Source organism: Castor canadensis, chromosome 11, assembly GCF_047511655.1.
Source record: "Castor canadensis chromosome 11, mCasCan1.hap1v2, whole genome shotgun sequence".
Taxonomy (NCBI): Eukaryota; Metazoa; Chordata; class Mammalia; order Rodentia; family Castoridae; genus Castor; species Castor canadensis.
In genome coordinates, this window is record NC_133396.1 from 46,503,860 (window position 1) to 46,527,933 (window position 24,074).

General features: G+C 42.9%; 1 protein-coding gene across 1 annotated transcript in view; it reads right to left on the minus strand.

Moving 5' to 3' along the window:
- Window positions 1–24,074, minus strand: part of Pitpna (phosphatidylinositol transfer protein alpha) — a 52,882-nt gene that overhangs the window by 13,738 nt on the left and 15,070 nt on the right. Inside the window, 6 exon segments of the mRNA XM_020157910.2 lie at window positions 3,637–3,720; window positions 5,535–5,609; window positions 6,550–6,557; window positions 12,344–12,435; window positions 17,056–17,201; window positions 22,625–22,655. Of these exon segments, the coding sequence (XP_020013499.2) occupies window positions 3,637–3,720; window positions 5,535–5,609; window positions 6,550–6,557; window positions 12,344–12,435; window positions 17,056–17,201; window positions 22,625–22,655 (436 nt within the window).

Here is a 24,074-nt window from a genome sequence, read left to right on the forward strand (position 1 = left end):
AAGGCAGCGCAGATTTTTTTTAAATCTCTACAGGTGTTCTGAAGTATAGCCAGAGGGCTGGTGGAGTGGCTCAAGCAGTAAGATCACCTGCCTAGCAAGCATGAGGCCTTGAGTTCAAACCCCAATGCCACCAAAAAAAAAAAAAAAAAAAAAACCAAAACTACAGCCAGAGCTCAGAAAGACTGGCTGTCATTCTTAAAATCTTACAGTCCAATCTCCATCTGGCTTGTCTTAATAAAATCATTATCAGAGGGCTGGCAGAGTGGCTCAAGTGGTAGAGCACCTGCCTAGCAAGCATGAGGCCCCGAGTTCAAACCCCAGTACTGCCAAAAAAAAAAAAAAATTTGAAAATGTTCAGTATCTAGAACCTATCCTTTTATGCATTATTAGTATTTATTTTTAAATTTAAATTAATTTTAACTAATACATAAAAACAAAAATTGTACAAATTTATGGATACCATCTACTATATCTATCTATATATCTATATATAGATATATAGTGTAATGTTTAAATCAGGTTAAAAATTATCTGCCTCCTCAAACATGTATCATTTCTTTATGGCCAAAACATTCAATCTTTTTTTCTTCTAGCTTTTTGAAATATACAATACATTATCATTCTCTATATACCCTATGGTACAATAGCAAACCAGAACTTCTTACTTCTATCTAACTAAAACTTAGTTCCTACTGATCAATTCTTTCCCTTCTCTCCCTCCTCAACTTCACTGATTTACAATGCAATCAATCTGTGTTAATTCATCATAACAGTTTAATTTTTAGCTGTCCCTCTACATTAACTAATGTGTGCTCATTATTGCATCTACTTAAGAAAAATAAAGGTAAATCACACACACGCAAAGTATTTTCCAAAATTATGACTATTTATGTGTGTTTAAAAATATCTTCTCTTAGCTGAGCAGTTGCTCACACTCATAATCCTAGCTACTTGAGAATCACAGTTCAAGGCCAGCCCAAACAGTTCATGAGATTTCACCTCCCAAATAACCACAGCGAAATGGACTGGAGGTGTGGCTCAAGCAGTACAGTTCCTGCTTTGCAATCATGAAATCCTGAGTTCAAATTTCAGTCCCATCCAAAAAATACATATATCTATATCTATATCTATATCTATAACTTCCACACCACTGCGTCCCTCCACTCACACAACCAAAGATGATAATATATCCAACCATACTTTTTGCTAATACTCTGCTGAGAAATACATGGGTATTTTCAGTTTGAGAAAATTCATTTTCTACCCATTTATACTTCAGTAAAAAGTTTTTGGTATTTTTTTTTGAAACAGGGTCTTGTAACAATATAGCCCAGGCTGGCCTCCAACTCTTGATCCTCCTGCCTCCATCTCCAGAGTGTTGGAATTATAGGCTTGTACCACCACACTCAGCTCAATAAAAAGTTTTTTAAAAAAATTCATCAGCCTTTTAAGGGTGAGGGCAAGGATATTAGGCAAGGAAGCAAAAGATGCTTTCATATCTTTTTGGCTGGCCTTAAACTCCAATCCTGCCTCAGCCTCCCACGTGCTAGGATTACAGGTATGTGCCATCACACCTAGCTCGTATCTTTTTGGAAATGCAAAATTCAAAGTATCTTAAGCACACAGAGTGACTGAATTCACTTTGTATCAGACCCCTAGGATACTTATTCCCTATGGGTGGGCAGAGTTAAATTTCTGTCTTCTGATTTTGACAAGGCCTCTGTCAAAATAACAGTGAGCCACGTGCAATGGTGGGAGCCTATAGTCCCAGGTACTTGGGGGAGACCAAGGCAGGAAGATTACTTGAACCCACAAATTCAAGACCAGCCTGGGTAACATAGTGAGATCCCACCTCAAAAAAAAAGGAAAGTAATGATAAGGGGAAATCTAACCCTTTAATTCTCTCAAAAAACACTTCCTAGGAGCACAACAATAAAGAAGCTAGACAGACGTGGACCCTCTGTCATCAAGCTATGGTCTAGCAGTGGCTGTCAGGCATCTGCTGCAATGTTCACTACTCAGAAAAGCCACCACCAACTTCTTAGAGCAGGGCCCTGTCTTTTCATATACCCTTCTGGGAACTCTGAGCAGTTCCCAGAAGGAACTGCTTATTCTAAGCACAACAGGCAGGCAATACATATTTTTTAATTACTGGGTTGAAATCTAGTGCTCTAATTTTTTAGACTAAGCATCATTTCAGCAAGGCAAAACACCCTATCCATAGCACCTATATTGTTCAATATTAACCTGCAGAAACCAAAGGGATACACAAATGTGAGCCACTGTTTTCCTATGGCATCCTCAACTCAAGAAGAGGAAACTTTTTTTTTTTTTGAGGTACTAGGGTTTGAACTCACAGCCTCAACACATGCTAGGCAGGCACTCGACCACCTGAGCCATATATCCAGCACTTTTTGCTTTAATTATTTTTTGGATAGGGTCTCACATTTTTGCCTGGGGTTGGATGGGACCACAATCCTACCTGTGCCTCCCACCACCACACAGCTTACTGGTTGAGATGGGATCTCACTAAACTTTTTTGCCTGGGCTGGCCAAACCACAATCCTTCCAATCTCTACCTTCCAAGTAGCTGGAATTAGAGGCATGCATCTCCATGCCTGGCCCTTAGACAAGGGAAATCTTAATACTAACTTTATTTTTTTTTATTCATTTATTCACATGTGCATACATTGCTTGGATCGTTTCTTTCCCCCCCCACCCCGCCCAATACTAATTTCAAAAATAAAACAAGGCACTGGATGCCATTGGCTGATGCCTATAACCCTAGCTACTCTGGAGACTGAGATGGAGAATCACAGTTCGAGGCCAGCCCATCTCCAAAATAACCAGAGCAAAATGGACTGGAGGCATGACTCAAGTGGTAGAGTGCCTTCTTTGCAGGTATGAAATCTAGTCCCACCAAAAGGAAATTTTAAAAGATAGAAAAACAAAACGGGGCTGGTGAAGTGGCTCAAATGGTAGAATGCCTGCCTTAGCAAGTGTGAGGCCCTGAGTTCAAACACTGGTATCATAAAAAAAAAACTTTTTTAAAATAAAATAAGGGAGGCAGGCATGGGAGGATTATAGTTCGAAGCCAGACTTGGCAAAAATAAAAGATCCTATCCAAAAAATAACTAAAGCAAAAAAAAGGCTAGATGTGGTTTAAGTGGTAGAGCACTTACCTAGCAAGTGCAAGGCCCTGAGTTCATACTCCAGCACTACCAAAAATAGTAAATAAAAATAAATAAAACCTGGTGTGGGTGGCTCAAACCTGTAATCCTAGCTACCTAGGAGGTTGAGATCAGGAGGATCATGGTTTGAGGACCCAGGAAAGTAGTTTGTGAGACCCCCATCTCCAAAATAACCAGAGTAAAATGGATTAGACGTGTGGCTGCTTTGCAAGCACGAAGCCCTGAGTTTAATCCCATTCCCACCAATAAATAAAATTAAAATAAAATACACAGGCAGGAATGCTGGTGTATTCCTGTAATCCTAGCTACTCAAGAGGCTAAAGCAGGAAGATTATAAATTCAGGACCAGCTCAGGCAACTTAGCAGGACCCTATTTCAAAAAAACCAAAATAACCAAACAAACAAAACATCATTTCTGCATCCCACATCTTTAAGCAGTTCCTACCTTACTAAGAACTTGGCTTCGATCTGCAATGTCTATATATATGGCTTCCACATGTTTCCAAGTCTCAGGCTCCAGTTTATGCACCTGCAGGAAGAAGGAAGACCACTTGTACATGTGCAGTTTTTGTCAGTTCTAAAGCACTCTGCTCAGAATGGACACTAGGAACAGCTCTTCCATAGCTATAGTTGTGATATTCCTACCAGGAAAGAATTAGAGGGTGGGGATGTAGCTAAGTAGGACAGCGCTTACCTAACATGCACAAGGCCCAGGATTTGTTCTTCACCACTGCGATAATACCAAAATGGAAAATTCCATACTGTCCACTTCAAAATGGAATTGTGCTAAAAATACTATATAAAATTACCTTCATGCTATGTGTAGAAGGTCTGTATCAAACATAAATGAATTTTATGTTTAAACTTGGGACCAACCCCTAGTTATTTCATTATTTCCATATATTCATATGTGAATATTCTAAATCTGAAATCTGAAATACTTCTGGTCCAAAACACTGAAGGTAAGGGATGCTCAACCTGCACAAAATTACCCAAAGGAATGGGAGACTTGGATTTTAAGTAGGCATAAACTTGAGAAGGAAATGCTCTGACTTTTCAGGTTAAGTTCCACTTTTGTAGGTTTAAAACACCCTCAGTGCTCCCCAGAACTCCTATTTTGTTTCCATTGTCCCCCCTGGAAAAGAATAAACACTCCTGGATGTGGTGCCTGCTGAGTCACATGATGCTTTTTTGACCAGGTGGTACATGTACATGTGACACAAATTCAAAGTACAACTTCCTCTTGCTTGTCCCTTAGCCTCCCTCTACTAACAGACACTGCTGCTAGAGTCTATCCACATGGAAATGTGCATAGATTTTTCCTTTCAATACAAACAGTAGCACGAATACACACTGCTTTATATCTTGCTTTTTTCATTCTGAACAATATAGTGAGGATTGTTACTATTGGCTTTTTTAAACTACAAGGTATACCACTATTTGGCTATACCACTATTTAGCTGTTTAATTCTTTTTCATTTTTTCATTCTTTGGCTGTACAATTCATTTAATGGTGTTCTACTGATGGGCTCTTATGTTGCTGGGATTTTTTAAAATGTTATTTATTTATTTATTTGGTTTTTGGTGGTACTGGAGCTTGAACTCAGGGCCTCGCACTTGCTTGACGGACACTGTGACACTTGAACCATACTCCTAGCCCCTTACTTTTTTTTTTGTGGACTGAGGTTTGAACTCAGGGCTTCATGCTTGCAAAGCACACACTCTACTGCTTGAACCATACTTCCAGACCATTTTTCTCTGGTTATTTTGGAGATGGAGTCTCACGAACTATTTGCCCAGACTGGCCTCCAACCATAATCCTCCCAATCTCAACCTTCCAAGTAGCTAGGATTATAGCAGTGAGCCACTGGCGCCTGGCTCCTTCCTATGTTATGTTTAATCTTTGGCTATACAAAGAATACTGCAATGAATCTTCTCACATAAGTCATTTCACAAATGTAAGAAAACAACTGTCTAATAAATTCCTAGGTATGGAATTGCTGAGTAAAGGATAGGTGTACTTTTACTGAAAATTGTGTTCTACAGAAGCTGCAATTTTGATGTTTTAAAAAATACTGTTCCTCTGTGCCAAGAACTGAATTTTAGATCAATCTCAGTACCACAGGAAGGTCCAGTAAGGAATCTTGGAGATCACATTTTTCAAATCAGAGGCAGGACAATCCCATCCTGGTAGGACAGCAAGGAGGAGGCCATTGCTTTCCTGGCCAGGCAAAAGAGGACCACAGACAGGGCCCTAGGGCAGGGATGAAGCTACAGGGCAGAGCCTTAAGATCCAACCCTGAGGCCTGGAACCCTATAGGGCTCTTGGGAAGTACTACTTACATTCTCTTGGGTGCCAAGATCAGGTTTGTGCCAGGTTTCAATTTTAATCAGAAAGTCTTCTTTCATGTACTCATTCTGGAAGAGGAAAAAAAATACCTTATTCTCTGGCTCGTGGCTGGAAAGTAGACATCTCCCATCACTGGGGATAACAGACAGCCTGCTAGCAGCTAACTTGACTGAGAGCCCACAATGACACCTGTATTATCCCAATTGAATCCTCATCCAGCCTGTGAGGTCTGTACAATGACCCTTTATTTTACAGATGAAGAAACTGAAGTTCAAAAGGTCCACAGAGATCATCACAGAGCTAGGCCAAAAAACAGGTTTGTCTGACTTTAGAATCCACGTATTTAAGCACTCTTCCATACCATTTTATGCACAGGATACTAATGGGTAATCAGTGGTGTGGAAAGAGCACAGGGAGACTTCCCCTCAGTCAGCCCCTTTCATGCTAATTAATGCCCCCCCACTTAGTGCCTTAAAAAAAAATTGGACCTACTCAAAGGAGGAATGCAACCTCTTATCCCCTCAGTGGGAATTAGTTTCCCAGAAAGGACAAGGCATTGAATCAGTATACTGAAGGGTGGTATGGAAGGGCAATGACAAAGGGGATGGTCATGGAAAAGAAATCTTGGCAATTTTGGCAAGGGTCAGCACTCACTGGGGTCAACAGATGCACAAGTGGGAAGGGACAGCACAATCAGGTCAACGAAACTGAAACTTCTATGCTGAGTAGGCATGACCTGAGGAAAATGGGGGAGAGCCTCAATTCATTCTGTACCCATAAATCCCAGAGCCAGGACACACCTGACAAAGCCACAAGCCAATGCAGTTAAAGCGGGGAGTTACCATGCCAATTAGCAAGTTCCTCATTAGGATTGAAAAGCTTGAGGCTCAATAACCCCAAATGTAGCACAAGGGGGAAAAAAGTATCCAAGGCATCTAGTATGGTTATGTTTTCATTTCTCTTTTTCTTATAAATCATCTGTAATTCAAACCCCCTGAAAATACTTACTGTAATAACTGCTCCAAAGGAAGGACATGGAAAGAAGAGAGAAAAAGGTTAATGAGGACAAATAAATATCTGTCCCCTACCCCCAGGGACCAAGAATAGTAAATAGTTTTCCACTTTCCATAGCTTATTCTATAGTCATTTCCAGGCTCCATCTTCAGTGTTTTTTACTTCAATGAATTTTACTCATGAAAGTCCCTAAAGACAAAATCTGGGATTTATTTAAAGTGATGCCAATACAGGATTCTTGGGATTTTTTTCTAGCAGGACAAGGAAGGGGACTGTCTCTGATCAGCTGAGGCCCTGTGGCCCATCACTCTACTGTCAGAGCACCTGAGTGCCCCCTACCTCCACCTCTACCTCCTGGGACACAGCAAGATGCTCTGAGCCAGGTATTGTCTATCTGCCTGTGGCATCCTTCCTTTTACTGTAACCAAATCTTTCATGCTCTGTACTCCTGCTCATTGTAATGTGACCCCCTCGGAAAGCACGGTTCAATTATTTATCAGAGAAAATGACTGCAGCTCTCATGTCACCGGAGAACAGAGTAGCTCTCCTCCTGACAGCAGCCTGGTTGATTCTGTTCATCTAGGAGCTATCTCAATTTCTGAGGGATACCACACTACTGTTTGGAGAGTACACAGGGCCAACAAACTTCATCACTCTGAAAGTGAAACCAAGGCTACCTGTGAAACTAAAGTGAGGAAAAGCTAAGATGTAAGAGATATAAGCCACCATGTACAGAAACAACCCAAAAGACTAATATTAATTCCCCCCCCAAACCAATGAAAAAAATGCTTAGAATGAAACACTAGATTAAGATTTTAACTAAAAAAGTCAGGCACCAGTGGCTCACACCTGCAATTCTATCTACATGGGAGGCTGAGATTTGAAAGATTATAGTGCCTGAGAACTCCAAAATAACCAGAGCAAAATGGATTGGAGGTGTGGGCTCAAGTGGTAGCGCAGCTGCTTTGCTAGAGTAAAGTCCTCAGTTCAAAACAGTCTCACAAAAAAAAAAAAAAAAAAAAGATTTTAACTAAAAGGCATATACTGAACTAATCACCCCATTAGCAGCTAGAGAACTTCCTTTTATTTATTTATTTATTTTTAGTTCTTTTATTCATATGTGCATACAATGTTTGGGGACTTCCTTTTAGGAAAAAGAAAATGATGGGTAAATATGCATCAGAGAGAAGTTCAAAGAGGCCAATTTTGCTGAAATCTTGTCACACTGTTGTGGGAACACAGCTGCACCCTAGAGTGGAGAGTCAAGCTAGCCTGGTTTGATGACACTAGCTATTAAGCTTCTACAACTAAGCATTGTATTCTAAATCCATGTTCTCTAAGAAACCCTCTCCTAGTTTGGCCTCTATAGGGACAGAATGTGCTAATCCATACACAATTGGGTCACTTAACCAAGTGGACATTTTTCACTACTGATTGGTATTTTAATTATAATTTGGTTTTCCATGTAGAAGAATTCACAAGGAAAGAATGCCCTGATTAGCGAAGGGAAAATCTGGTTTCATTTATAATTTTGTATTTCAATATGTCAGAGATTGGTGTTTGAGATTTTTATTCATTGGTATTTGTGAGACACTGAGGAACACATCCACTTAATTCTGAAAAATTGGGTTTCTGAACTCATGAGGGCAACAACCTTCCATGGCCTTTAATGCCAATCTGGGTGACTAAACAATCTCTCTAGACCTCTCCAACCTCCTTCCCCTCCAAACTTCTCTGCATTCACAGCAAACTGAAACCCTGGGTCCATGGGCAAACAGGGCCTCCAAGAAAAACTAATAAGGTGATTTAAAAGCATGACTTAGTGATACTGCATCCATCCGAGGGTTAAGGTTAGAAGGATGGATGGAAGAAGAATCAGGCATGGTTCTCTTACTCTACCCATGTTCAGCCACAGACCATTTCCAGGAAACCATCTCCCTCATGTCTCAACTCATCAGCTTCAGGTGGAGAGGGACAGAAATAAAGAGAATAGAAAGAATTGATAATGAGTAGGGTATTCCCAATGTTTTCATTCCTCTTAGAATAAGATTAGGGCTACCCAAAAAGCATGGGGGATTTGACACCATACTCCTTTATCCACCTTGCCTCAAACTTTGATCTACTTAGGCCAAGCTAAGACATTAGAACCAATAATCTCTCCTAACTGACCCCCAAGAGGAAACTGGACAGCAGCTTTCCTTTCCTGTTTCTTCTCTTATTTTAAAACAGCAGATATCTAGCTGAACAGGTTTCATTCAACATCCTCATTCTGTATGCAGGTAGATTCAGACTGTGAGGTCAGCACCACTGAAGAAAGCAGCTTTTCCTCCCCATTCACTGCCTCTACTCTACATGGAGAGTTTAGAAATTATATTTTTCTTTCTTTTATCAAGGATCAATATGTAAACTAACATGTGCTGTGTAGAAAAATGCCAGCTGTAGTACATTCTCCCAAAAGTTACACAAAGAACAGCAGCATCTCTCAGTTGGCAAGAGCTATGTACCCAGAAACTGCCCCAGGCATGGAGAAGTCCATGCTATCTATTTGCCTCATCCCTCGCAAGCTGGCTAAAAATCGCAAAGCAACTTTCTTAGCCATCAAGAAAAGTCACCTTTTGCCCTAGACCAGACACACCCTGCCATACTATTTTTTTGTTTGGTTGGTTTTTGTTTTGGCAGAGGAGAGGTAAGACAGGGTCTTACTATGTAGTCCAGGCTGGTCTGGAACTGAAGAGCCACCTGCCTAAGCATCCTGAGCGATGGGATTAGCATACTGACTTCTAAAAAACATGTGTGCATGCCTCATTTCCAAGAATTTAACAGCTTCCTGTCCCATACTTAAGGAATAGTGGAGACTGCATTTATAGCTACAGCAGTAAAACTGTAATTATGACATACCTCAAGCCGCACCAAAGACTCTATCTCCTGATATAAGGTCCCTGAACCTGTGTAGGGTCATGGAGGAGTACAGGCAGCAATGACTTTAGTCATTCCCAAAGTCCACAAGAATAAGGATCACTTGGGTCATATAAGGATTACATCTTCGTCAGATACAATCTAGGGAGTGCCAGGTTCCAATAAATAAAGCAAGTGAAGCAATATAGGTAAGCAGAGGCTGGAAGGAGGACCCCAGAGCTAGACTGTGCCAACAAATGAATGTTAGCAGGAAGGTCACCCACCATGGAGACAAGTTCCAAGGGACCTCTAAGACGTCTCTGGAATATGAATCAGTGTCAGTTTGGGCCCAAGAGATCTCCTACGTGTCCCTCGAGACCTTGGAATCTTGGGAAACTGAGTGTAAACAACTCAAAAGGAATCTCAGAATGTCTAGACTAGAAAAGAAAGTTCTCTGTAGTGGTTCACATCTTTCCTTTCCTTTCCAGAAACTCTAGAGAGGACAGTAGACAAGATTAAGGAGTTAAGCCAGGAACCAGTGGCTCACACCTATAATCCTAGCTGTTCAGGAGGCAGAGGTCAGGAGGATCATGGTTCAAAGCAGCCCAGGCAAACAGTTCAAGAGACCCTATCTCGAAAAAACCCATCACAAAAATAGGGCTGGTGGAGTGGCTCAAGGTGAAGGCCCTGAGTTCAAGCCTCAGTACCACAAAAAAAAAAAATTTAAGGAGATAAGTTCACCTCTACCCTCAACCATGGAACATGCTGGTTCAGAATAAGCCATCAATTCATTGATGTCACTCTTGCAGTGATAACCCCACCCCCAGGCCTCCAGTTGAAGAATCTGCCATGCATAATGCATACTCCATGTGTATATGAGATACTGTGGGGAATAACTGTTTCTAAATCCTTCGTCATTAAAGTCTAGGCATATTTCATTTGGGACTCCTTTGCTAACTTTGTCTAGTGTCTAGGTCTGGCTTTTCTCTAGGGCAGAGGAGCTCACTCTACAGGCCCTATCCTCCTATGACTGCCTCTCTTTTTCTTTTTTTTCTTTTTTTGGTGGTACCAAGGCTTGAATGTCAACCACTTTTTGAGTCAAACATAAATATATCACATTAAAACCAGAAATTTCAGTGTAAGAAAGTGATTTAAAAAGATCATGATACAGGTTGTCCCTCAGTTTCCATCAGGGATTGGTTCTAAGACCTTCCCCAACAAGGATACAAAATCTGTTGATGCTCAAGTCCCTTATATAAAATGGCATAGTAAGCTAGGCACCAGTGGCTCACGCCTGTAAAGAGGCAGAGATCAGGAGGATCACAGTTTGAAGCCAGCCCAGCTTCAATAGTTCATGAGACCCTATCTCAAAAAAACCCATCACGAAAAAAGGAGCTGGTGGAGTGGCTCAAGGTGTAGGCCCTGAGCTAAAACCCCAGTATCACACACACAAAAAAAATAAAATAAAAACAAAAGGGAATAGTATTTGTATAGAATCTATGTACAGCTGTGTGTTAAATCCCCTAAATAAGTTATAATACCTAATATAATGTCAGTGCTATGTAAGTAGTTATTATACTCTATTGTTCAGGGAATAATGACAAGGAAAAAAAAAGTCTATACGTCTACATATGTGCAGTACAGATGCAATTTCCCCCCCATGCTGGAGATTGAATCCAGGGCCTCATACATGTTATCAAGTGCTCTACCACTAAGCTACACACCCAACACAAATGTGATGTATTTTTCCCAAATATTTGTGATCTGCAGTTTGTAGAATACATGAATGCAGAACTCATGGGTATTGTTGACCAACTATACATTCACATGATTCAATACTATGCAGTCATTATAGACTTAAAAAAATAACTGACTACCTAGTTACATGGAAAATGTTCTCCACTTACTGAAGAAAAAATAGTGCTTTAAAAACTATAATTAAGCAGGTGCTGGTGGCTCATGCCTGTGATCCTAGCTACTTGGGAGGCTGAGATAAAGAGGATTGTGGTTCGAGGCCAAGCTGGTCAAATAGTTAATGAGACCCCCCCATCTCCAAAATAACCACAGCAAAATGGACTGGGGGTCTGGCTCAAGCAGTAGGGTGCTTGCTTTGTAGCATGAAGCCCTGAGTTCAAAACCCAGTCCCACCAAAAAAAAAACTATAATCATATGCTCTAAAATATGTCTAGAAAATGTGTATGGAGATATTATATATGTATATGAGTGTGACACACACACACACACACACACACACACACACACACACAATCTATTAAAAAGGACTACAGCCAGGTGCCAGTAGCTTATACCTGTAATCCTACCTACTCAGGAAGCAAAGATCAGGAGAATCATGGTTCAAAGCCAGCCTGGGCAAATAGTTAGCAAGACCCTATCTTGAAAAAACCCATCACAAAAAAGGGTTGGTGGAGTGGCTCAAGTTCAAACCCCAGTACTGGGGGAAAAAAAAAAACACTAAAATGTTGACAGTGTGTGATTATTATTTATTTTTTTTTTTGGTGGTGTTTTGGATAGAACCCAGGGCTTCATGAATACTAGACAAGCACTCTACCACTTGAGCCCAGAATGTTAATAAACCATAAAAGCAATCAAAATTATGATAAGTATGATACTATCCCCAAACAAGAGAGGTTGGTTCTATGCTGTCTCAGGCTGTGACCATTTGGTAGTTCTGCCTGAGTTATGCTGGATCACACTGACACTTGTCCCAAGCTTGAAGGATCCCCCATGTCATCCCTTTACTAGTTTAATTTGGAAAATGAAGATGGGACAGAAAGTCCAGAAGAACCCCGCCACACACCCCCCTGGACCCACTTAACCACTCCTTGTCCACCTTGGGGCCCAAACTCTAGCTTCTAGTTAAGTCTGCACTCACCGGTTCTGCAATAAGGGTAGGCATTCCATGCTTTTTCATGTATATTCAGGGCTCCCTCTGGGGCCAGCATTCGAACAAACGTGGGTACTTTACTATATTGAAAAAAAGAGGTGATGAAAAGAGACAATTGGCTTTTATATCATATTCCTCGGGCCACAGCTCCAGCTTCTTCAATGGGGAGTTGACAAGTTTCCATGAGATAAGCAGGTTACTTGTATGAGAAGCTACCACCTGCCAGAACCTGACAATCCAACTTGATTGGCTACTAACCAAAATTTGCCTTACTACCCACCAGGAATAAGATAGTGTATGAGACCCTGGACTACCTGCTGTGGCTTACCAGCCATTACATTCTCATTACGGTTTTCCAGAGCTCACTGGGCACAGGGCATTGTACTACACAGTGCAAGAATATGATACAAAGAGATTTTTGTGCACAGCCCAGGCTGGTCTTGAACTCATAATCCTCCTGCCTCAACCTCCTGAGTAATGGGATTACAGATGTGCACCACCATGCTGGCCAGTGTTCTTGTTTTCTACTACAGTCAATTCATCTGTTTGAGGCTTCTCTGGGAGGCTTTCTGGCTCAGAAATTTGCTGAATACATTCACAAATCTCTTAGGGTCCATTCCCTCATCCTCTGCAATTCCTTCAGTGATACTTCTATCTTCAGCCAAACTTCGACTGCAGACAACTTTTGACTGACATCAGCATTTATGCTAAAAAAAAAAAATAGTTCTTGGAAACTTTCACCTGACCCAGTGGATCCTATGTTGGCTGATGCCATTGACTTTCATGGTGGGTAGGCCAGAAACTATGGGTCAGAGTAAACTGGCTTACCCTGAATTATCAGAATTCTTATGTGGAACCTCATTAAATTCAGGACACCCCTGTAAACATTATGGAGGGAAGCTTCCTTTCAAGTAAAAAGATATTTTACCATTTTACATGTATATGTCAAGTGCAATTATTTTAAATGTGCTTCTCCAAATGCTGCCTTGGCTTTTGTTTTTACCCCTCAGCTTTCTCAACTCCAAACTAATCTGTTTATTGTTCATCATGTATTTTTCCTGACAAGAATAACACCATTGAAACAAAGAAATTTAAGCAAGCAAGAAAAAAAAAAATACAAAGGAGATACTTCCTACTATGTACTGTAAGTACATAGTACAACACTTACCAATCTAGGTTTATGGGCCAGGGTTACTATCTTGACTAACTTGGAATATGGGGTCCAAGATGATCTAGTCTATTTTCTTCAATTCCAAGAAGACAGGAGGGCCTTAGAGCTATCTGCCTCCCAGAACAAGTATTTTCTTCTTTTCTCTTGTCTTTTCTTTCCTTTCTTTCTTTCTTTCTTTCTTTTTTTGGTGTGGTGCTGGGGTTTGAACTTAGGACCTATACCTTGAGCCACTCTAACCAGCCCTTTTTTGTGATGGGTTTTTTCAAGATAGAGTTTCACAGAATATTTGTTTGGGCTGGCTTCCAACCTTGATCCTCCTGATCTCTGCCTCCTGAGTAGCTAAGATTATACACGAGCCACCGATACCTGTTTTTTGTTGTTGTTGTTTTTTGACAATGTCTTGCCTTGCTACCTAGCCCAGGCTGGCCTTGAACTTAAAATTAATCCTCCTGCCTCAGCCTCCTGGGTGCTGAGAATACAGGTGTTCACCACCATGACCGTCTAATGTTTTCTTCTATTCAATTTTCACTTCGGGTTACACAACATGATAGGGTGAGCCCAGGGCTGTGGGGGCAGAGCACTGTGAGAACATGGTGGGGAAGTCCCAGAACTCCAGGCTGGCTTCTCAGTAAAGTTGTAATGACGCAAACACATGGAGCAGGAAGTGTACAGGACTAAACTAGGCAAAAGGATAAGAATGAGGCAGGAGAAGCAGGGAGAAGGAGAGAGGAGTTGGTGCAAGGTATGACATTGGAGAAATGCAAGAGAACTCAGGGCTGGTCAGAAAAGATCTTGTAAATTTTATCAGTCATGTCAGGACTTCATCACAAGGGCAAAGGGAAGCCATCTATGGCTTTCTGGCTGGGAACACTGGAAGTGTGAAGAGCTAGAAGGCAGGAAGACCAGTTGGGAGCTGCTATAGTAAACCAGGCCGGGGATGATGGAAATAAACAGACATGTTAGAAATGCTAAGGAGGTGGAGTCAACAGACCTTGATTTGCTAGGAAGGCTTTTGTCCTCATAAGGGCAGATGGTGATGGAGGTCACTGTTGGCTGTTGTTGCAATTAGGTATTTTGGTGGTAAGGAAATAATAGTGGTAGCAGCTCAACATCTACATTTGGCCACTTTGGCTGGACCAACTGTATCTTGAGGCACCAACTGGCTCTTTCTGCCTAAAATACCATTTCAAAGTCCTCTTTAAAATACACAAATACCAGAGCTGGGTGCTCGTAGCTCATGCCTGTAATCCTACCTACTTGGGAGGCTGAGATCAGGATTGTAGTTCAAGGCCAGCCCAGGCAAATATTTTTTGAGACCCCATCTCCAAAATAACCACAGCGAAATGAACTGGAGGTATGGCTTAAGCAATAGAGTGCCTGGTTTGAGAGCACCTGCTTTGCAAGTACAAAGCCCTGAGTTCAAACCCCAGTCCCATTAAAAAAAAAAAAATGCACCCTCCAGTTGGGAAGGTGGGAAGATTTAAGAAGGATTGCTGTACTGGAGGTCCCAAGACATCAAGATTTTAGGAGCTGGTGGAGTGGCTCAAGTGGTAGAGCACCTGCCTAGCAAGCATGAGGCCCTGAGCTCAAACCCCAGAACTGCCACCAAACAAATAAACAACAACAAAAAAAGGTATATATATGGTTCAATTGGTAAAGTGCCTCACATCTCAGCACACTGTGTCATTAAAAATAATAATAATACAGTATAGGGAAGGCATATCTTGAGAGCCTTATCTGTTGTTTTTGTTTTGTTTTGATTTTTTCAGAACCTTATATTAATTAACTGCTATATCCCTGGTAAAGACTGGTTGGCAGTCAACTCAGACTAGGGATGTAAGGATGGAGGAGGGAGAGGAGACATGGAGGACAGAGTGCAGTGACCAGGCCATGGAATCCCAATGAGATTCTCTCACTTCACAGAGTTGTTCTCCTCCTGTCCCAACCCTGCAAAATCCTAGATAACTCTGGGGTCTTAATTTTTCATCACCAGAGCAGCAGACTACAGCAAATCAAGGATTTTACCAAATGAAAATGAACCTGGGTTCAGTTCTAGTTAAGGACTAGGAATTAAGATACAGGTATAAGGTCCAAAGCAATGTGAATGTATTTAATGTCACTGAACTGGACAGTTCAAAATGGTTAAAATAACGAATTTTATGTTATGTATACTTTACCACAATTGAAAACACAATCAGGTTATTTTTTCTCGGTTCTGCATAGTTTCTAAAACAGCTTGATTTGACTTCCATTCAAGCTGGTGTACATTTATGATTGCTTTCAAGGCCCTTTGGGTTGGTTCCTAGTTTACTGAAATGTTAGTATTTTGGTTAGGGATTCAGCAAATTTATGTGGTTTGCTATGGATTATAGTAAACGAATCAATTTGAGTCATTTAAAAATACTTATGCCTTTGATCAAAAGACAGATATGACAATTTCTTTGGCAGGTGATTTTACAATATCAGAATTTAAAATACTACCTGACCTAGTAATTACACTATTAGGAACATATGCTATAGATTTACACATACAAGTATATCAAAAGATGTGCATGTCTTTAATCTCAGCTACTTAAGAGGCAGCGGCAGAAGGATCAAGAGTTTGAGGCCAGCCTAGGCAAAGATAGTGAGACCCTATCTCAGAAACAAAATAAAAACAAAAGGGCAGGGAGTATGGTTCAAGAGGTACAGCACCTGGAGAGCATACACGAAGCCCTGCGTTCAATTCCCAGTACCAAGAAAAGAGAGACAGACAGAGACAGAGAAAGAAAGAGAGAGAAAGAGAGAGAGCAAATATTGGCTACATAGTTTGTAACACATGCATACAACATGATACTATGAACATTACATGTGTTTTAAAAGAATGAGGCAGATATGCTAACAGTGAAAAGCAGCTATGATATGATATGTAACAAAAGACCAAACAACAGTATGTACAGGATGATCTCATCTGTATAAAGTAACAATAAAGGAAATGAACACTCATATACACAAACACTGCATACGTATTTCTACACCAGACACAATGGAAGGGCCCACAAAAAGCCAAAGACTATCACCTCCAGGGACTGGGAGCCTGGTGGGGCAAGTACTACTTTTATTATTTTTTAAATAACAAAAAAATCTTCCAGGAGTGGTGGCCCATGCCTATAATCACAGTTACTTGGTAGGTAGAGATTGGCAGGATCGCAGTTTGAGGCCAGCCCAAGCAAAGTTTGTAAGACACTACCTGAAAATAAAACTAAAACTTTTGCTTTAGTTTTAACTAAAGCCCCTTTTTAAGGGCTAGGGGTCGTGGCTCAAGTGATAGAGCACTTGCTTAGTAAGCACAAGGCCCTGAGTTCAAACTCCAATACTGCCAAAAAATAAATAACAAAAATCTTTAAAATGAACAAAGAAGTACCACCCATACCCACTCTCACAGTTAAAGCAACTTGAGCAACCAGCTATTAACCTGGAAACACCAATTAACCAGCACCACCACCTCCAAACCAGCCATGTGTTCCGCCCCACAGCCGTGGACACATACCTCTGTAGGTGGTAGATCTTGTGTGTGTACTGGCCTTTCTCACCATCCTTCTCATATGGTTCATTCACCAGGACCTCCACACCTTCACCACCACCTGTTTCATTTTTACTGGCCTCAGCCACAGAATACAGCTGCCCCACCTGATACTAAAGGAACAGAAAGACAGACATCATTCTCTAGGGTTACATATGGTAGAGATGCCAGTGACTATCCAGGGTGACTGTCCATCACCCTGGGATCCTCTGATCCAGGATCTCATCCTAGAATTCTACTCTGGGCCTTGCCCAATCTACCCAAAGCAACTGAAAATACTGCCCTATGCCTCTCTTTAGCCAACCAGATGTATCTAATTTCACCCTTTCCATTTTCACATCACCCATCAGGTTTAAAGAAGCCAGAGAAGCCAGCTCACACCTATAATCCCAGCCACTCAGGAGGCAGAGATCAGGAGGACTGTGGTTTGAAGCAAGCTCAGGTAAATAGTTCGCAAGACCCTATCTTGAAAAAACCCATCACAGAAAAAAAGGGAGTGGGGGGCTGGTGGAGTGGATCAAGGTGTAGGCCTGAGTTCAAACCCCAGTACCAGGAAAAAAAAAAAAAGAGGCCAGAAAATATACTTAATTCTCACAGCACCCTCCAGAAAACAGATTATAGAGTCCAAGGTAGCTTTGGCCTGGACCCACTTCTGGTATTAAGACTCCCAAACAGGATCTAGGTTGGTTGCTAGAAATCTCTTTATCCCATTCATTTAAACAGATCCTCAGACATGACTTCTTATCAAAGATAGCTGCTCAGGGCTCTGTGAAATCCACAACCTCTGCTATAAAACTGGCTTACCTACTTGCTTTTTCTCCAGTGATGGGCCCCTCCTCACTCTGAAAAGAGCTCAAAGAAGAGTCTTCTAGGCAACCAGACTTCCTAGGCTTTCCAGATTCCTAGTGGGGCTGAAGTAAGTGCTTCTGCTTCCCATATTGGATAGGACAGATTCCTTCCCCAGTCTGCTGATTAGGTACCCGCCTTGTGTTGGCAGTTACTAGATGGCAAAAGCCTGGTTTTCCTTTATTTGGGTCATATGTCACCCTATCAAATCAACAGTCAAGATCGCTGGCCTCTTCTGACCCCCTCAGGACAACCTGATGCTAAGGCCAATGACCTGGGAAGTGCCCAGGCCTGGCCCATTTCCCCCTTCTTTCTGAGGGAAGCTGTCTGGAGGGAAAAAAAATATGGTAAAGAGAGAGTGAACAGCAACAGAGCAGGAAGTTACATCTATACCAAAGGACATATCTTCCCCATCCCTGCTAGTGCTAACCAGGCATATGCCTTAGGTAGCATGAGGAAAAGCATAGAAAATGCTTAATTACCCAACATTTTGGGGGATGGAGATTAAGCTTTCCTTTACCCTCTACTCACCTTTCCTGGGGTGAAAGACTAGGATTTTTCTCCTCTGAGAGTAAAACAGAGAGAGAGACTGCACCCTGGCACCACTGCCTGCAATAGCAAGACACAGAGCAGCTTCCAGGGCTGCTCACGGCAGCTCCCTAAGCACTGCAGGGAAATTTTTGGGCAAAGTCTCGGAGAAGCAGTAGACCAGGACAATTCACTGCTCACCACGAAGCTGAAAGAGCACTAATTTTCGAAGCAAAAACCCAGAATAAAATGCCAAGGAAATGCTCAGGCAAGTGATCAAGGCTCAGTTAATCCCATAAAGAGGAACATCTGGGTGATAGCCTTGACCTTAATCCTTAGCAACATCACTGCTGCCTCGATGACCCTATGGAACCCCAGACTGACCCAATGCCTTTTCAGTTGCACCACCTGGCTAAGGCATACTTGAAACCCCTAACAAGTGGGTCAGGGTTTGGCTGAGCCAAGCCTTCCTAAGGAGCAGAAACTCAGTTTCAGAGAACAGTTATAAGGACACTGGATCACTGACTCAGCCATATGAAAGAGCAGGCTGGGGAGCTGGTAGAGGGGACTGGGCAGCCAGCTAGTAGTGCTCCTTGGGGAGGGGGCTCCCAGGCAGACAAAGACTGATGTCCTTACTGGGTTTCCTTTTCAGCTGTAGGAATCGGAGGGCAGGCTCTAAGAGGATCAGTCTGTTGGCTGGCATCTTCCCTCTTTTAATCTCTCTTGATATTCTGATCCTTTAATCCCAACGAGACAAGTGAAGGCCGTTTTGTTAATCCAAAGGGATAAGTAAAACTGACCTGCACAAGTTTCAAGGGAGGGACACTCAGTGTTCCCTTTGGCATAGTTGCTCTGCACCCTGGGAAAGCTGCCAGACTCAGATTGGGTGGCAGTAGGGGTAGGGGCCAGACCATTAAATCAGATAAGTAACCCTAAGGAGACCAGGATTCCAGCCTTGTCAGGCCTAGGACAATGTTCCCCTGTCCTTGAGATTTGTTCCCTTGTCCCATAGACTAAGATGTTCAGCTAAGAAAAACAGTGGCTCCACTACTTTGGCAATCCAGGAGTGGGAGCCCAGGAAGATGCAGTGAGTGGGCCAGAAATGCTGACATGAAACAAGTAATGAAAAACAGTACAGCTCTTGGTTCCACCTACATGGCCCTGTCAGGTCAGGTGTCATGAATCTCTGCCCTACCCACAATGGAAGGTGGGCCAGCCTAAGCCAGGAACCACTGGTGGACACACCCAGGTCAGACAGCCAGGACTTCTTACTCTGCTGCAGAATGCCTAGAAACCCAGGGCAGTGGTAAGCCAAAGGCTCTGGCCAGCCAGAAGCTAATTTGCCCCAAAATACTGACTCAGGCCATCAAGATGATTATAAAGATATGACCTTCTTTTTCTCTTTTCTCCCCAAATCAGAAGCTACAAAGACCTCAAGTCATGGGCTCCAATATAGGAAGTCAATCTAACAGTCATAAGATGCTGGGCTGTTCCCATGGGAATGGTGAGTCACAATGGGGTTATTGACAAAGACTCTGAAAGGGTTGATCATTACTTATTTCTTCTTTGGCCTCCCCATTCAAGAATTTTCTGAGGGCTGGCAGAGTGGCTAAAGTGGTAGAGTGACTGCCTAGCAAGCATGAATTTCTGAGTTCAAGCCCCAGTATCACCAAAGGAAAAACAAAAGAATTTTCTGATCTTCTGGAATCAAGGTTCAAGCCATCAAGTAGCAGCTTCAGTCATACCAGAGGTTTCTTGCTGAGAACAGGCTATTGCCATACAAACAGATGAATCCTGACCAGCACTCACTTCCTAAGCTTTTGCTTAGCCTAGGTTCTTGCTTACCCCACCCGGCCCTGGCAGTTCTTCAAGGCTGCAAAAATATCATCAATAAGCTAAAAACTGCCAGGTGTGGATCTCTCAAGGTGGGAATTTCCCTCTCCTTCCACTCTTGGCCCTACCATGAAAGGTTTGGGATCTGGCCCCTCCTGCCTTACTGCACAGCAGCTGAAAGGTGCTTCTGGGCAGCTCTGGCCCTCATCTTCACACTCTCAAGACACTCCACCCTCTATTTAAAAACCTCCCTGTGTCGCTGGGCGCCAGTGACTCACACCTATAATCCTAACTACTCAGGAGGCAAAGATCAGGAGGATCGCGGTTCAAAGCTATCCCAGGCAAGTAGTTCACAAGACCCTATCTCAAAAAACCCTTCACAAAAATAGGGGTGGTGGAGTGGCTCAAGATGAAGGCCAAGTTCAAGCACCAAGTACTGAAGAAAAAAAAAAACCTCCTTGTGTAAAGACTCATTCTGCCTGAAACATCCCAATGAGCAAATCCCAACACAATGGGCAATATATTCCTGGCAGAGGTGGGAGAAGAAGGTTGGGATGTTCCTTAAGCAGAGAGAAAGTCACTGGACCACATCCCTAGTTTCAGGGAAAGGGATACATGCTGGGCATTTCTGCTTGGCCTTCTTGGTTGAAAAATAATCACTTTTTTTTTGTGGTTTGAACTCAGGACTTTGCACTTGCTAGGCAGGTACTCTCATCATCTACTATTTTTAATAATGACAGCAAGGCTCCCAAAGGAGGTGAGTTAACCCCTTCCCCAAAGTTAACAGCTGTCAGCCCAAGCACCTGGTTCCCAGGACCCAAGTACATCTCAAGTAGCTTCAGGTATCACAGCAAGTATCTAGTCATCACCTCTTTTCCCCAGGTTTCTCTCTCTTCTCTCTCTTCTCTCTCTCCCTCTCTCTCCCTCCCTCCCTCCCTCTCTCTCTCTCTGTCTCTCTCTCTCAGATGGAGTCTTACTGTGCTGCCCAGGCTAGCCTCAAACTCTGGACTTCAAGCCATTCTCTTACCTCAACCTCTCAAGTAGCTGGGACTATAGGCACATAGTACCATGACCAGCTTAGTTTCATTTCCTTGGTCTTAGTTTCATTTCCCTTTTCTGTACTTAGATCCCCCAGATCATGTTCAAGTTCACCTCTGTCCTCCCAGGTTTCTACATCTTTTATCAGACATTCAGTCCACCACTAGAGACAATTCTGTAAGGAGCCAATGCATGTCCACCCCTCTTGGGGCTAAGAAGCTTGACTATTTGTCTCATCTAAAGAGTGTGTGGGCTCTGTGGCCTGATTTCACTTCTCAAAGGTCCAGTTCCTATTTGGAACAGGGGAAAGTTATCAAGCTAGTCACCTAGTGTGGATGGGAGTGCTTCAGAGATTTCCAGCTTCTCAGTGGCCCTGCAGGAAAGAGAGTTGGTGCCATGACTGAGGGCACAATGCAGTGGGTGGGTCAGTAACACTGACATGACACATGGCCAACAAACCACCCAAACTCGAGTTTCACTGAAACTGGGGTGGGGCCTGTGGATTCAACAGTAAGCAAAGAACAAGGCTGCGCAGGAGAGGAGAGAGGAAGTTCAGAGAAAGGGTGGGCCAAGGAAGGTTCTGTGACAGTTTTCTACTGTCCAAGAGACCAGCTCTGAGTCAGCACAGCCTATGAACCTTCTTGTGACAAATGCTGCTGCCAGTTCCACACACACAGAGACATCAGACCCAAGAACCATAAAAGGACAGAGGGCAAGCCAAGCCCATTTGTCATTCCCTGCCCTCTGTAAATGGAAGTTTCTGTGCCAGGCAAAGTGGCGCACCCCTACAATCCTAGCACTTGGGAGGTGAAGGCAGAAAGATTACAAGTTTAAAGCCAGCCTAGGCTACATAGTGAAATCCTGTTTCAAAAAAAAAAAAATAGTGTGCGGGGGGCGGGGGGGGGGTATTTCCAGCAGTACCTAGCAAGGCTAGTGAGGGCTTCAGATTTCCTGCCCTACTGCACACTTCCCAACCAAGTCAGGGAGGTCCCAGAAATGCACATATCATTCCATCAATAATATGTCCCCAAACAGGCACAGTCCTAACACGTAAAGGGCTGGTTTAATCTCTATTCAAAACCATCCAGCATGCCAACAGCTTGGGGCAGGACACACACAGTTGCTCCTTCTATTGAAGGCAGCACCAGGAAAATGTACATTGAACACTGGTTATCTGTACATTAGAACAAATAGGAAAACTACACCAGCAGTGTGGCCACTCCCAGCCCAATTGAGCCAATCATCACAAGCACTTATTTACAACCATGGATGAAAAAGAAAAAGGACTTACCTCATCTACAGACACAGGCAAGATGACTCGACTACAAGAAAGGGAAAAGAATATCAACTTCAGGCTCCAAAACCTGCCCACTTGCCCTTAAAAGTGTCATCTTAGGACGATATTCAAAGTTTGTTCCATGTGACTCTATACTCACTAACAAAAACCCAGCAGGGAATGGCCCTCTGAGTACTTCAAGGCTAGGATCCTCTGTGCCCTTGTGGAATCCCCTTCAGAATCCTGTGATTCAGAGTAAGCCTGAACCCCTTAGCAGCAACTTGCCCAGGCTGCTGACTCACATTTGGAGCTGTCTTCTTCACATGCTCCCTCACCCATTTCTTCCCCAACAAGACATGCTAATGCATCTAGTAAAACAGAGACATTAACACAGAAGGAGCCACCATGATAAGGACTCAGAAGCAAAGAATCAGTTCCTGGGGACATGCATCTCTATGGACCCAACCTCCCAACATCAGTCTTCAAGGTGAAAGGCCAGGAAGTGGCCAAGTTCCCTGGAGGGTTAATCACCTGAAGAGCATGCACCAACCAGGTATGGTGATGAATATCTGTAATCCCAGCACTTGGGAGGCTAGGGTAGGAGGATCATGAGTTCAAGGCCAGCCTGGACCTGGACTATATAATGGGACACTGCCTCAGGAAAAAAAAAAAGAGCATGTACCAACTATTTCTACTCTGAGGCAGGATATTACAATACAAGCTACTACCACGAAGCTCCAAGAATGGACTCCCAACTTATGCCGACCTCCAGAAGCTGTCCAAAGGCACCACAACTGATCACATTCTTTTCTTGTCCATTTCAATGACCACCAGGTGTTGGAGGTACCACTGGTAACCAGACAGAGAAGGCATGACCAGTTAAGTCCCCACGGGGGTCAGCAGGGTGAGTGAAGCAAAGGGCTGGTAGCCTTCTCCAGATGGCTTACATTTGTAACACAGACCAATGTTTGGCTCCCCAGTTCAATGCTGTGAGGTTAGAGCTGAGGGGAAAGGCCTTGGTTGCACTCTGAAAAGTTACGCCAGTTCCCAAGATTAAATTCTCAGTCCCCAGAGCCTTGCTGGAACCTGCTGGGCCCTTCTGCGTCCTGTGTGCTTGCGTGGTGAAGCATGAGCATGTCCTCCTTGCTAAGCGGTACGTTTGAGCATGGCTCCTTGCTCCAGGCTGCTAAATAAATCACTATTTTCTAGTACCACAAAGGGCCCCCAGGAAGCAAGAAGCACAGAGAGGGGTCTAAGGAAAACATCACAGTAAGAAGCAGGCATCAAGCGCAGAAAAGCAGCAGGAAAAACAAAATGGGCTCCAAGTCTTTACAGCCTACTGATGACTCCCTTCCTCTAGAACGACTCAAATAATATAAATCCTCCACTTTATTAGATACCGCCACAAACACTGTCCTCCCATTAGAGAAAGTCAACAGTGCAGAAAAATATTCCCAACTTGGAG